General features: G+C 44.7%; 1 protein-coding gene across 1 annotated transcript in view; it reads left to right on the forward strand.

Annotated features, from left to right (window-relative positions):
- Positions 1-15458, forward strand: part of DNHD1 (dynein heavy chain domain 1) — a 681063-nt gene that overhangs the window by 430252 nt on the left and 235353 nt on the right. Inside the window, exon 28 of the mRNA XM_033948490.1 lies at positions 6829-7046. Coding sequence (XP_033804381.1) covers positions 6829-7046 — 218 coding nt within the window. The remainder of the gene's footprint in view (positions 1-6828; positions 7047-15458) is intronic.

Consider the following 15458-nt stretch of genomic DNA (forward strand, 5'->3'; position numbering starts at 1 on the left):
CCGACTCCCCAACAATATCGGGCCAGGAGGGAGCCCAAATCCTCCTGGCCATGGCGACCCCCTAACCCCACCCCGCACTACATTACGGGCAGGAGGGATCCCAGGCCCTCCTGCCCTCGACGCAAACCCCCCTCCCCCCAACGACTGCCCCCCCCCAAGAACCTCCGACCGCCCCCCCAGCAGACCCGCGACCCCCCCTGGCGACCCCCACGACCCCCCCACCCCCCTTCCCCGTACCTTTGGTAGTTGGGCCAGAAGGGAGCCCAAACCCTCCTGGCCACGGCGACCCCCTAACCCCACCCCGCACTACATTACGGGCAGGAGGGATCCCAGGCCCTCCTGCCCTCGACGCAAACCCCCCTCCCCCCCAACGACCGCCCCCCCCAAGAACCTCCGCCCGCTCCCCCAGCCGACCCGCGACCCCCCTGGCGACCCCCACGACCCCCCCACCCCCCTTCCCCGTACCTTTGGTAATTGGCCGGACAGACGGGAGCCAAACCCGCCTGTCCGGCAGGCAGCCAACGAAGGAATGAGGCCGGATTGGCCCATCCATCCTAAAGCTCCGCCTACTGGTGGGGCCTAAGGCGCGTGGGCCAATCAGAATAGGCCCTGGAGCCTTAGGTCCCACCTGGGGGCGCGGCCTGAGGCACATGGTCGGGTTGGGCCCATGTGCCTCAGGCCGCGCCCCCAGGTGGGACCTAAGGCTCCAGGGCCTATTCTGATTGGCCCACGCGCCTTAGGCCCCACCAGTAGGCGGAGCTTTAGGATGGATGGGCCAATCCGGCCTCATTCCTTCGTTGGCTGCCTGCCGGACAGGCAGGTTTGGCTCCCGTCTGTCCGGCCAATTACCAAAGGTACGGGGAAGGGGGGTGGGGGGGTCGTGGGGGTCGCCAGGGGGATCGCGGGTCGGCTGGGGGGCGGTCGGAGGTTCTTGGGGGGGGCGGTCGTTGGGGGGGAGGGGGGTTTGCGTCGAGGGCAGGAGGGCCTGGGATCCCTCCTGCCCGTAATGTAGTGCGGGGTGGGGTTAGGGGGTCGCCGTGGCCAGGAGGGTTTGGGCTCCCTTCTGGCCCGATATTGTCGGGAAGTCGGCGGTCGTTCGGGGTGGGGGTGCGAGCGGTCCTGCTGGGGGGGGGGTGAATCGGGCGTCGGGCGGGGTGGGAACTATGTTTTAAAACTTTTGTATACCGCGCTCATGCATATAACGCGCGAGGGGTATGCGCGGTAGGTAAAAACGCGTATAACGCGCGCGTTATATGCGTGAAAATACGGTATATTAGATGGGACGAAAACAGATTCTTTTTCCATACAACGTACCCTCTGTCCCCACTCCTATTTATCCTTTATCTTGAACCCCTTTTGAGAACATTGCAGAACGATGCAGACATCTTAGGCTTGCCACTGGGACCTACTGGACTAAAAGTCCTTGCCTATGTGGATGATATCTTGCTTACTCTGTCTAGACCCCAAACTTCCTTGCTGCACGTACCTTCCTTGCTGCATAACCAGAACTTGTATAACTAGACAGGTCTAATAGCCTGTTAAGCCTTGTATAGCCAGATAAGTCTAACAGCCTGACAAGCCTTATATGTCAGACAAGTACTGTTTTCTCCGAAACCAATTCAATCCCAAACTTCACCCACCTTCCCCTATAATTCACCTCACCCCTCTCTGACCTTTTCTTCCTAAACTAGACATCCCCCCTCCCTCCGGAGCCCTGAGCCATGGCCCTGCCAAACTCCCATCAATGCGCACGATTGCTCCTACTCTATTTGGTCTCCATCAGAATCTGTACAGCCAACCCACTATACCCAGCTCCAATCCCAATTCACTACACCTCACACCGCGCAGCTAAGGCCAAATTCCCACCATTCCCACCTCATAAATCATACGACTACCCAGAGATAAGTCCACTCCCAATCCCAACTCCACCGCCCCCCACACTTCAACCAAGCCCCGCACTATAAAACAACGATCACTAAAAAAACTAATCTACTCCCATTACTTTCCAAACAAACACACCACCCACCAGAACCTACGAGGTTTCTACCTAAACATAAGATCAATGAGAAACAAATCCATCCTGATCAAGGACTGGCTGAATGAAATTAACCCAGACTTTGTACTGCTATCAGATGACCACAAAATATATTCACCCGAAGTGGTTCAAAGAGCACTATACAAAAATAATCACAAATACCACTTTCAGAGAGGATGCATCCAAAATATACTCTCTTATAGTTCTAGCTACTCAGGAATAGGAGCCTACGCGCAGTCCTATCATAGACTGAAACTCCGGCGTAGCTGCTCCTTGCTCCAATCATTGGCCAAAAAAACCTGAGAGTTTGTTCAGTTCACTTGAAATGTTGTTTTTTAATAAATATATATAATTTTTTAAACTTTTTTTTAAATATTCATAAACTCATGGGTACATCTCTCTAATAGTTTGAGAAAGAATTTGACAACTGAATACTTATCTCAGCGTTGTCATTACTATTTCGTGTATTGCCTGTTTACTGCCAATAAGTTGCCGACGTGGCCAGCGTTTCGTGGACATAACACTCGGTCCACTGCTTCAGGGCCAGAGGCAGAAACGTTCAGGCATCTAGAATATAATCAAAAGATAACATGAGAATGCTACTGTTAAAAATATTCTTATAGTCAATCGAGATCAAACTTACTTCTATGTTGTTAGCTGCCAAAAGCTCGCAAACAGAGGAAATATGGCACCAGCAATACTCTTTATACTTGTGCCTCAGCGTGCTGACTAGGCAACGTACCGGGACGTTCTGACATCATCACTCCCGACATTAACCCTTAATGGGAAGATTTAAAACCCAAATGGGAAGAAACTTACTAATTGTATTTTAGTGAATTTAAATTAGTAAAAGTGTTGCCATTCAAAAGTTCTGTTAAGGCCGCCCGGGGCAAGAGATCCCAGACGATCAATCCAGCGTTGTTCATGCTGGGCCAAGTAACGTTTAAAGTCTCCTCCTCTTTTACTCTGATGTACAACTTCAATGATAATAGCCTTCAAGGAAAAGAATTCATGATTTTTTTCTATACAGTGTTTTGCTAATGGAGCTCCTATCACTGTCAGAGCCAGAGACTCATGCTGGAGTTTGGAGACTTCTTTTCCATAACGCACGTCCAAAACCTATGTCCCCGCTCTCTTGGCTTCTGCTGTGCCGCTCCAGCACTAGCCTCTGGCTCTGACAGACCTCAAAGAGATTTTAGCGCTGACGGATCCTAACACTTTTCCCTCCCTATGCTGAGACGGACCCGTCAGCGTTAAAATCTCATCAAGGTCTGTCAGCGACAGAAACTACAAGCGCCATGGACACGGACCGACACGGACCTCAGATTTTTAAGGCCGTACAGGTTTAGATCTGCGAGGTCCGTCAGGTCCGTGAGGTCTGCGTTTTACCCCTTCCCCCCAAATTGTACTCGACGCCCCCAACTACCTTTACTTCAGAAAAAAACTCAAAACTCACTTATTCAAGGGACAGAACCCTTAACACACCCTCTCACTTCTTCAACTCCCAACAATACACGTGATCCTCCACCTTCCCCTCTTATTGTACCCACCTAACCTATTAACTTCAATGATTGGTATTTTCCTGTAAATAAAATATTACCTTCCTATTGCACACTCTTGTATATTCCTGTCAACTTCAATAACCTGTACATTCCTAAAATGTTAATTCTAATGATTTCATCGTTTGTAATCTTAATTAATTGTTGTGAACCGCCTAGAACTCTCTGGGTATGGCGGTATACAAAATAAAGTTATTATTATTATTAATGCTCTAGCTGAATTTGGATTCTACTCTGGCCTCTCTTTGAATTTAAACAAGTCAAGCACTCTCCCCTATTGTGGGCGGAGGACAAAATCAAATAACTCGGCATATATCTGCCCCGAGATCTCATTACGTTATAAGACATTAAAATTATCCCTCAATTGCAAACTACTAGGCCTCAATTGGAGACTTGCATCATTTTCCGATCTCGTTACTTTGGCGTATCGCTTTATACAACAAGCTAATTATACCTGAATGGCTCTATGGCATGCAAATCCTTCCTCTTCTTCTCTCGCCTTCTCATTTACATGCCTTACATAAAGCGCTTGCTAGATTTCTCTGGCTTAGGAAATGGGCATGTTTACCTTTATGATCTCTCTACATTCCTAAGAATAATGGGGGTTTAGATTTGTTGAGCTTAGAATTCTTTTCTTGGGCATGTGGCATGCGCCATATTAGCGATTGTTATAGAGCAGTGATCTCAAACTCAAACCCTTTACAGGGCCACATTTTGGATTTGTGGGTACTTGGAGGGCCTCGGAAAAAAATAGTTAATGTCTTATTAAAGAAATGACAATTTTGCATGAGGAAAAACTCTATAGTTTATAAATCTTTCCTTTTGGCTTAGTCTTAATAATAATATTGTCATTTATAGCTAAAGAGACATATGATCAAGAAATTGTTTTATTTTACTTTTGTGATAATGATAAACATACCGAGGGGCCTCAAAATAGTACCTGGCGGGCCGCATGTGGCCCCTGGGCCACGAGTTTGAGAGGCACTTCTCATTTCTCGATAGTGTCAGTTGAAACCACCTGCATTTCAGTTCTTTTTGGCATTTGCCAACGCCCCTGGTGCTGTTGGAAACAGACCCTGCTTTTCTTTTTTACATCCCACTACGCCGAGTCTGGCACCAAGTGGGTCAACTGGTAGGCTATACTCTGGTTTCCTCTCCTTAATTGCCTTTACGGGGCAACAGGTTCTTTCCACCTGGATCCACGGACCGGGCGCAGAAAGGAATATATTATTTATTCCAACTCTTAACTGAGCAAGGACATATTCAGCCCTTCCCTACCTTATGTTTGAAATATGTTTAGTTATTTACAACTTGCACACTATATTGCTTCTTTCCCGTCTGCATCCTTATGTAAAACATTACAAGAACTTCTTAGTGATGCATACTGGCTGGACGCTCACTTATTAGTCCCTTTGAAATGTTATAAATATTTTTTGGATAAACTTCCTGAGGTTTCGTGGGAAGCATGGAACTCGTCTGTGGAGCAATTTCATGCTTGTCAGGGCATTAGTAGAGTGAAATTTGTTTCGTATGTCTATTGCCCCTTGTAGGGCTTTTCTGGCTGCCCTAAATGTACAGTACACGCTCTGTTGCTTCCTTGGGAGACATGTTTTGGGCTTGCCCACAGATACAGTCTTTTTGGCAAGCTATAATCTCCTCGGTGTCGCATTTCTAGCACTGTACCGGGTGCTTTGTTACTCTTTAGCTGTTATAATATAGTCAATCCCAGACCCAGGGGTTTACAGGATTTTCTTTTGGGCAAGCAGTGTATTTTGCAATGTTGGATCTCATCTTATGCACCAACCTTGGCTGATCACTTAAGCTTCCCTGAAATGGAGATTTATAAAGGACATTGATTCCTCTCTAGGACAACATTTACCTCCATATGGGAACCCTTTTGGACTATGTTAACACCGGTGGCTTGCAGCCGCCTCTTGAATGTTTGACTGAGGATTATTTTCGGTCTGTGCTCACTTGGCATGGGATTGGGTGGGAGGGTGGTATTGGTGACTGGTGGGGAGGGGAGGGAGGGGGAATAGAGGGACTTATGCTTTCTTTGTCTACTTATACTATAACAGTTTCTTCATAAGTGTTCAACTACAGGCCTTGTTATTGGTGCTTTGTTGTGGGTTTTTTTGTGCTTTTTGCAATGTTCTGTGGCCTGTCTTTGTGTATTGCTGTTTTGACTTGAAACTGAATAAATATGATTTTTTTTTTTAAGATTAGCCATCTTTCCCTCCACCCTTCCCCCCCCCCACACCCCACCCCGGGCTCTGGCATCTCTCTTCGTTCCTCCCCTCTCCTTCCCATCCCATCCTATGGTTTGATATCTCTATTTCTTTCCCTTCCATCTCTTTCCCCCCTGGCATCTATCTCTCCTCTTTCTTTCCTGGTCTTACAACCCTGTCCCCCCACCCCCCACCCGATTTAGCAGCTTTCTCCATTATTCCTCCATGTCCCCATCTGGATGTGGCATTTCTCTCTTCCTCCCTCCCTCCGCTCATGAGATCCAGAACCTCCCTATCTCTCTCTCTCTTCTACTCCCTGCAGGCTGCAGCTTGCAATGTTCAGGCCACCAGCAGCGTCAACTTCCTGTCCCCATAGAGGCAGAATTCTACTGAAGAGGAAAAGCTTTCAGGTTGCCAAAGGCTGCATGTGTAACTCACTGATCCTGCTGTTGGCCCGAAAATTGTAAGCTGTAACAAGGAGAAGGAATTGTGCAGAACCAGAGCACCCCCTTATGGTTTGCACCTGGGCTGAGCTGCCCCATCTTAGCTACGCCACTGTGTTACACATAATCAGTCACATCTCACTCTGGAAGGTAAGCAAAGTATTTTTGGTCATGTAGCACTTTGGACGGTCTTAAGTAAAACTAGCTCTACAAATCATTAATGAATCTTTTCTACAAATGGCTCTCTCTTTTTACACCGAGAAAGCTGGCATTTTCTGGGCGAGGATGAAGGAAATTGCTTTTATTCTGCTTTTACCATGTTTTGCTGCTGTTCTGTATAATATAAATGCTATATACCTTTCAATTTAATTAAGACAGCTCTCTGGAAATATCAGATATCTTTCTGATATACTGTATATTTGGCAAAAACTTGGATCTGTCTCTGTTCATGACTCAGACCCTAGGAGGACCAGGCTTAGTCTTTCACAGGTTCATGTCTGAGACTGGGTTTAAATTGGGAAGGTTGGAGCAGCTAATTAATAGTTTCCTTTCTTACTCCATAGATTTCATGAGCAAGTGAAAATGAAGGTTCATGTGGTTTTTTTGCTGGCTTATGGGGTGAGAAGCAGTGATGAAGAATTCTCAGCTACCACCATCTTTTCCATGTTGAAACTGGCTTGTAACATTGACATTTACTGCTCCTGGGGCAAAAAGACCCTGTTGGAGATAGCATCTCACCGCTTGTCAGATGTCGATGCTAAGGAAGTGATGCAGGGCCAAGGTAAGATGGAACAACAGGAAAGCCAAGTAAGTGCCTCTTTGGAATATTTTTTATTTAGGTGCTTGAGAAACAGAGAAACATGAAGGCAGATAATGACCATATGGCCTATCCACGCCATTTATATCCTAAGTGGTTTACATTCAGGTACTTTATCATATTTCTCTATCTGTCCCAGTGGGCTCAAACTCTATCCAGTTTAACTGGGGCAATGAGGGGATTAAGTGACTTGCCCAGGATCACAAGGAGCAGCAAGCGATTTGAACCCACAGCCTCAGGGTGCCATAGCCTCAGGTAGCTCTAACCCCTACGCCACACACTCATATCACTCCCTGAGAGATCCTAGGTACTTGTCCCAAGCTTTCTTAAATTCAAATGCAGTTTTTATTTCCACCCCCACTTCTATCCCCCTTGTTCTAGAGCTTCCTTTCAATTGAAAGAGACCCGCCTCCTATTTCTATCATATCTCCCTTTAGGCATTCCCTATGGCTGCGGCCTCTAAACCTCACTCCTATTTATAGCCCCAGGAAAAAATCCTATTAATTACTTCCTGAGCTTCAGTGCACAAGCCTTTTCCTTGTTAGCACTGGTTACTAAGGCAACTTCCCCCCTTGGCTTCCTATCTTGCTAGCTCTGCTCCACCCTATGGAGCCCTGTTGAGGCAATTGTCCCTAGCAGTGGCCAGACAATTGCTGTTCCTCAGATAAATTGCTTTTATCTGTTCCCTTCTCCTCCACTGCCAGTTCCAAATTATACAAAATGCCTCGATTAAAATTATTGTAAATGCTAAGAAATTCGATCATGTTACGCCTTTACTTGAGAAAGCACATTGGTTACCGGTTGCCTATCGAATAATGTATAAACTATGTTTGCTCACTTTCAAATCTATAATTTTTAAAACCCCAGCATTTATTTATAAAGTTTTAATTCCCTATAATACTTCTAGAATATTACGGTCAACAGAACAACATCTATTGGTTGTTCCATCTTTAAAAGTTATTAGTACATGACGTCATTCTATTTTCTCAATTACAGCTCCCCTAGCTTGGAATGCCCAAGAGAGGAAAGAATTCTAGACAAATTTAAGAGCAAACTTAAGGGCTTCCTTTTTAAAGATGCTTTTCATTTTTAATATTTTATATTAAATTTCTTCCCCTTTTCCCAATGTTATTTTACCTTAATTGTTTCTTTTATATTGAATTGTATTTCTTCCTACAACTTTCCCTTTATTTGATCATGTTTGTTAAACAGTCTTGTTAGTTATGTTTAGTCAAGTTATTTTATGTTATATATTTTTATGATATTTTAATATGTTTAATATTAATTTTATAAGTTATGTAAGTTTCCCCATTTTTGTAATTTTTAGCTGTACATCGCTTAGAATCTGGAATAGGCGATTAATCAAATCCTATAATAAACTTGGAAACTTTGGGCCAGATTCTCAAAACCTTAATGATGGTCAGTAAACTGGTTCCAGATTGGCCCAGGTGCCAAAGGCCTCTCCCAAGCTGAAGACTCGGGTTGGAAACACTGATATTAGATTTGGTCAAGGTTGGATTTTAGAAACAATTAGTATTTTGTATGCCCTGAAGCAGCCCTTGGTAAACGTGGCCATGTTGGGCATCTGTTATTAACCTGGAGCATGTACTTACCTTTAAAGCTTTAGAATTCAAAACTCCTGCCTTTATTTTTAGAGTCTTGATACCTTATACTACCTCTAGATCTCTTAGATCACAAGATCAACATCTATTAGCTATCCCCTCATTAAAAGTTATCAACACAAGGCGCAATACAATCTTTTCTATAACAGCCCCTCAGTCCTGGAATGATCTTCCACTTTATTTAAGACAAGAAAAAAACTTAGAAAAATTTAAGACTAAACTTAAAAGTTTTCTATTTACAGATGCTTTTAACGATTAAAATCTTCCGCATTGCCAATCCAATTATTTCTTTGTTAATCGTCATTGTCTCCCTTCCTAACGTATTTTCCCTTGAATTATTGAATTTAACAATGAATGTAACCATTAAATAACTTCCCTTTTGTTTCATTATTATATGTAGAAATATCCCCTAAATGTATTGTTATCTGTTTAAATAAGTTTACTTTTTTACCCAAATTATTGTATGTTTGAACGATATGTTACCTAAATTTTTTATCTATTTGTACATCGCCTAGAATTTTGAATAGGCGATAAATCAAACTATTTAATAAACTTGGTGAATAAAATAAAGTTTTCTTCTTCTCATAGAAACATAGCGGCAGTTAAAGGCCAACTGCTTCATCCGCAGCATCCACTATCTCCTCCTCTCCCTAAGAGATCTCATGTGCCTGTCCCACAGACATAGTCTTTGTTTCCACCACCTCTGCGATGAAAACATAAAGTCTGTATTAGAATCAGGAACCAATGATGATGTTATCAAATGGGGCTTATAGGGTCCATAAGCTCGTCTGCAAATGCTATAAATATGTTTTACTGCATCCAGCTAAGAGAGAGTTGCAGTAATTGATTGATTGATTTCATTTTCTACCCCGTTGTCCCCAAAGAGGTCAGAATGGTTACAGGTTGAACAGACATCATTTCAGTACAAGTTTTATCCTAATTTAACACACAGATAGTTACAGTGTATGATTTAAAAATACAAGTTATCCTTATGTGACACATACTGGTTCTGGTACCAATATGCATTTCTTTGTTGTCTATCAGTCAAGGGCAGGAATTTAAGTGAAGAGCTCTGTTTTTATTGCTTTTCTAAGCGTATTTTGTCCCAGGAGCAGAGAGACCAGTTCATCACGTAGCTCAGCGCTATGTCATGCAAGGATTTGAATGCTAGCATCAGGCCCTTGAAGACACAACGTTTGGCTACGGGCAGCCAGTAAGCTGACACTAGAGCATGGGAGACAGGGTTGCGAGCATGGAAGTTTTTCAGAAGCGTGATCTCTGCATTTTGAACATGCTGGAGATGTCATACATTCTTCACTGAGACTGTTGAATAACTCATTGCAGTAATCCATGCGGGAGAGTACTAAGGCATAGAGTAGTTGGGCAAAGTCAGACTCTGAAAAGTAGTTCCTTATTTTTTGAAGTTGTCGTAGGTAGTAAAATGAGGAAGATACCACCTAAGAAATATGGTCAGAAAGCGATAGGTTGTAATCAAGGAGTATTCCTAGGCTGCACACAGTTAAAGTAGTCGAATTCCAGCACAGTGAGGGATGGGTGTGGTCTCAGTGTTCTTTACGGATCCAAAGGAGCTCCGTCTTGGAGGCGTTTAGATTTAATTTGTTGACCGACATCCAGTTTTTGATTTCCGAGAGGCAAGTTAGGAGTTTCACAATCTGGGCATCACGGGCTTCTCCTAGTAGTAGGTACAGTTGGATGTCATCCGCGAAGGGGTGATCTGTATTTGATATTTGCAGGCTATGTCTAGGACAGGTCTATCATAAAGTTTGAATAATAGGGGGGATAGCAGAGTCCCCTGTGGAATACCATATTTGATCAGCTTTGGTTTCGATAGCACATTGTTCAGCAGAATGCTTTGAGATCTGTTATTTAGGAAAGAGGAGAACCATCATGGCACAATGTCTTGAATTCTGATTTCAGAGAGCCGCTCAATGAGAGAGGATGATCAATAGTGTCAAAGAATAGTCTTACTGGGTCAGACCAATGGTCTATCAAGCCCAGTAGCCCATTCTCATGGTGGCCAATCCAAGTCACTAGTACCTTGGCCAAAACCCAAGGTGTAGCAATACTCCATGCTACCAATACAGGGCAAGTAGTGGCCATGCTGAGATCCAGTAGTACCAGAAAAACATCATTACCCTTGTCCATGAGTTTTCAGCAGTTTTTGCCCATGTTGAGGAGGACAGTTTCAGTACTGTGAAATTTCCTGAATCCCAATTGGAAGGTGGATAGGACACCTTGTTCATCGATGAAGGAATGTAATTGGGATAACACTGTCTTTTCCAGGATCTTGGAGATGCATGGTAAGTTGGAGACAGGTCTAAAGTTTCCGGGCACGTTAGGGTCGAGAATGGGTTTTTAATAATCGGTCTGATGACCGCCGACTTCCAGTTTGCGGGCACTATGCTCGTTTGTAGAGAGGTGTTGATGAGAGGAAGGATGGAGTCTACAAAGGTGTATTTCATCACCACTATGAGGCATGGTGGACAGGGGTCCAAGTTGGAGCCAGAAGGGCAAATTATGTCTAGTATCTCAACAATGTCACCGCGGGAGACAGTTTTGAAGTTAGTTAGGTTCCCAGTTGTGGTTTTAGTTGTTTTGTCTGAGTCACAGGTGGACAATGTCTGTAGCGAGGTCAATGTGAGATCGTATTTTGTCTACTTTTTCAGCTTAGTACTCTGAAAGCGTTTCACTGTCAAGTTCAGTGTTAAGATACTGATTGTCTCCTTGTAATTGTCAGCCTAGCTATCGCTACCATTCAGCATTTTTAGTTGGCATTACTTATGTCAGCGAGGCCTATGGGAAAATTATATCAATCTGACTCTGGCATGGGAATACAGATAGACCCTGAGGACAGGGAAACTGTTTTAAGTATCCCTGATATGTTTTAAGTTGCCCTGATTGAATCATGACTAGCTAAAAGGTGTTAATGTCTGATTAAGAGGGTGCTTAGGACAATGGCCTGCTTGAATGGGACAAAGAAGCCATAGACTAATCCCATCACCATGCTTGCAAGTATCACACCCTCCTTAGCAATTAAATTAACCATTGTTTCAAACAGTTTACAAATTCTAAACAGAAAGATACTGGGAGATACAATAATTTCTTTATTCAGAATAAGATTCCAAGGTATAAAAGCCTGCTCTCTGCTCTATCAATCTATCTCTCTTTCTATCTAGCTATCTCTTGGCTCTTGGCTTGGCACTCTGGTTCTGTCTTGGCTCTCCCTCTCTCTGTCTATCCTTCCCTTTATCTATGGAACACGAAGCTTAGACCATCCCCCTTTTCTCTCTCTCTGGCTCTTCCTAGAACTGCAAGCTTCTATGTCTCTCTTTGTTTCTAGACTATGTAAAGCAGGGAAACTGCTTTGCTCTCTATTTAATTGTAATACTTAATTGTAATGATTATAAATATTGCTTTTCTGTAAGTCTATTTCTATAATATATTCTTTATGCAATCACCTCTGGCTATGCCTTCTTTATTCTACTTCCTGGTGAGTCTTCAGTGAGGGAACTGAATCTGGGACCAGCGTTGGTCAGTACGCCTTTTCACTTAACCCCTACCACCATACATTGGGGGGGTCATGAACAAAACTGACATTTTGGGGGCTTTGTCTCGGTCCTTCCTGATGATTTGGGTAAGTAGAATTCAATTTTTTTTTGTCAGTTTTGTTCGTGACCCCCCAATGTATGGTGGTAGGGGTTAAGTGAAAAGGCGTGGTCTCCTCGATCCTCGAGGCCTGCTTTGAGGCACAGCTTGCATCACAGATCGAGGCATTCATCAAAGCATTCATCCAGGCATGCATCGCCACACCGCAAGCAGCCTTTTCTTCAGCTGTCGTCACCTTCTCCATCGAGCCTTCTGCTTCCGGACCTCGAGGACCGGTGGTTTCCATTTCTTCGTCCAGGTCTCAATCTTCACTGGGCCAAGCTGCCTCGACATCCTCGAGCCCTTCTAGAGGCACGGCTTTAGCAGATCAACTTTCCTTTTCATCTTTCCTTCGTCAGATGGCAGTTGACTTGGATATTCAATTAGATACTGGCTCGAAGTTCTCCAAGGAATATCTCAACCATGCATCTCCCTCAACCTTCAGCTGAATCTCTCAGGCTTCCGCTCCATAAGCTTTTGGATCAAACCTTTGTCCGCTGTCTGGAAACTCCTTATACCATTCCAGCTGTTCCAGGAAAATTGGACTATAGGTATAAGACTGTGTACATCTTTGACAATATTCAATTGTCTCATCAATCCCTTCTCGTTGAATCTTCTTTGAAAGGATCTCATCCTTCCCAGGTGTATGCTACTGTCCCTCCAGGAAGGTAAGGTAAAACGATGGACAGATTTGGTCGTCACATCTACCAGAATTCGATGATGAACTCAAGAGTCCTCAACTATAATTTTCATTTCATCACCTATTTTGAGTTCTTTCTTTCCATTCTTCCAAAGTTTATGCCTTATCTGGATTCTCGTATGCACTTTGAGTTCCAAGAAGTCATTGCTTCATTATCACAACTCCGTCTGCATCTTCTTCAGTCACCCTATGATGCTTTCGAGTTAACTGCTCGAGCAACTGCTTGCTCTGTGGCCATGAGACGTCTTTCTTGGCTTCGTACTATCGACATGGATCCTAACCTGCAGGACCGGCTGGCTAATGTTCCTTGTGCAGGCAATGACCTCTTTGATGAGTCAATCGAGGCAGCCACCAAGAAACTACTGATCATGAGAAGTCTTTTGCATCTATTCTCAGACCGAAGCTGAAGCCAGCTCCTCCTTGACCTACACGCCCTCCTCAAATCTATCAGTGGCGTTTCCCACCAAAGCAGGCTCCTGCTATTCGTCAGCCTGTCAAGAGGCAGCATCCACAGAAGCAGCAAAAGCCTCAGCCATCTGCTGTTCCTAAGGCTCCTCAGCCTTTTTGACTGTCTGGAACAGAGCATAACCTCCGTCGTTCTGTCCTTTCCCGTTTTTCCCCCTATCGGAGGTCGTCTCCACCATTTTTACCACCGGTGGACGACGGTTACTACCAAGCTCTGGGTCCTTTCTATCATCAGGGAGGGATACTCTCTTCATTTCCATCAAGTTCCTCCAGAACATCCTCCAAGAGAGTATCCTTCCAATCTTTCCCAGACCGCCCTTCTTCTTCAGGAAGCTCAAGCTCTACTTCAGCTTTGAGCTATCGAGCCAGTTCCTCTGGCTCAGCAGAACAAGGGCTTTTACTCCTGTTACTTCCTTGTTCCAAAGAAGATGGGCAATCTGAGACCTATTTTGGATCTCAGGGTGCTCAACAAATTTCTAGTCAGAGAAAAATTTTGCATGTTGACCCTGGCATCTCTTTATCCCCTCCTCGAGCAGAACGACTGGTTATGCTCTTTGGATCTCAAGGAGGCCTACACACACATTCCCATTCATCCGGCCTCCCATCAGTACCTCAGATTTCAGGTGGGAAATCTGCATTATCGGTCTGGCCTCGTCTCCCAGAGTATTCACCAAATGCCTGGTAGTGGTGGCCGCAGCTCTCAGGAACCACGGTCTTCAAGTATTTCCATACCTCGACGACTGGCTCATCAAAGATTCCACGTCTCAAGGAGTCGTCGTAGTGACCCAGCAGACTATCTAGTTCCTGCAAAGTCTGGGATTCGAAATCAACTTTCCCAAATCCCATCTGCAGCCGTCTCAGACTCTTCAATTCATCAGAGCTGTTCTGGACACAGCCCAACTCAGAGCATTCCTTCCTCAACGTCTGGAAGCTCTTCTCCATCTTTGTCATTCAGTGTCCTGTCGCCCAACCATCTCGGCGAGACACATGATGGTTCTTCTAGGTCACATGGCTTCCCCTGTTCACGTGACTCCTTTTGCCAGACTTCACCTCAGAATACCTCAGTGGACCCTGGCATCTCAATGGACGCAGGTCTCCGACCCTCTGACTTGACACATCCAGGTCACTCCTGCTCTGACACAGTCTCTTCACTGGTGGATGCTCTCTTCCAATCTATCCAGAGGCTTACTTTTTCACACACACCCTCATCAGAAAGTTCTCACGACAGATTCTTCAACTTATGCTTGGGGGGCTCATCTAGGCTCATCAAAGCTATTGGACCTCTATGGATCGTCAGTGTCACATCAATCTCCTGGAACTCAGGGCGATCTTCAATGCTCTCTATGCTTTTCAGCATCTTCTTCAATACCGAGTAGTCCTCATTCGCACAGACAACCAGGTCGCCATGTATTATGTCAACAAGCAGGGAGGCACGGGATCTGCCTCATCCTGGAGAATCAGCTCTTCATACTCTGGACTGTAAACGTGCTTTGGCATTCTACTTGGAATGCACCAAACCGCACAGAACTGCTCCTCAACTTTTTGTCTCTTTTAATCCGAACAAGTTGGGACGTCCTATCTCTAAGCGTACCATCTCCAACTGGATGGCGGCTTGTATCTCATTCTTCTATACCCAGGCTGGGTTTCCTCTTCACAGTAAAGTCACAGCCCATAAGGTCAGAGCAATGGCATCTTCTGTGGCTTTCCTCAGATCTACACCTATTGAGGAAATTTGTAAAGCTGCTACTTGGTCCTCGGTTCATACCTTCACTTTTCATTATTGTCTGGATGCTTTCTCCAGACAGGATGGACAGTTTGGCCAATCAGTATTGCAAAATTTATTCTCCTAAGTTGCCAACTCTCCCTCCATCCCATTTTGGTTAGCTTGGAGGACACCCACTAGTGAGAATACCTGCCTGCTTG

Source organism: Geotrypetes seraphini, chromosome 6 (genome assembly GCF_902459505.1).
Source record: "Geotrypetes seraphini chromosome 6, aGeoSer1.1, whole genome shotgun sequence".
In the NCBI taxonomy this organism is placed as follows: domain Eukaryota; kingdom Metazoa; phylum Chordata; class Amphibia; order Gymnophiona; family Dermophiidae; genus Geotrypetes; species Geotrypetes seraphini.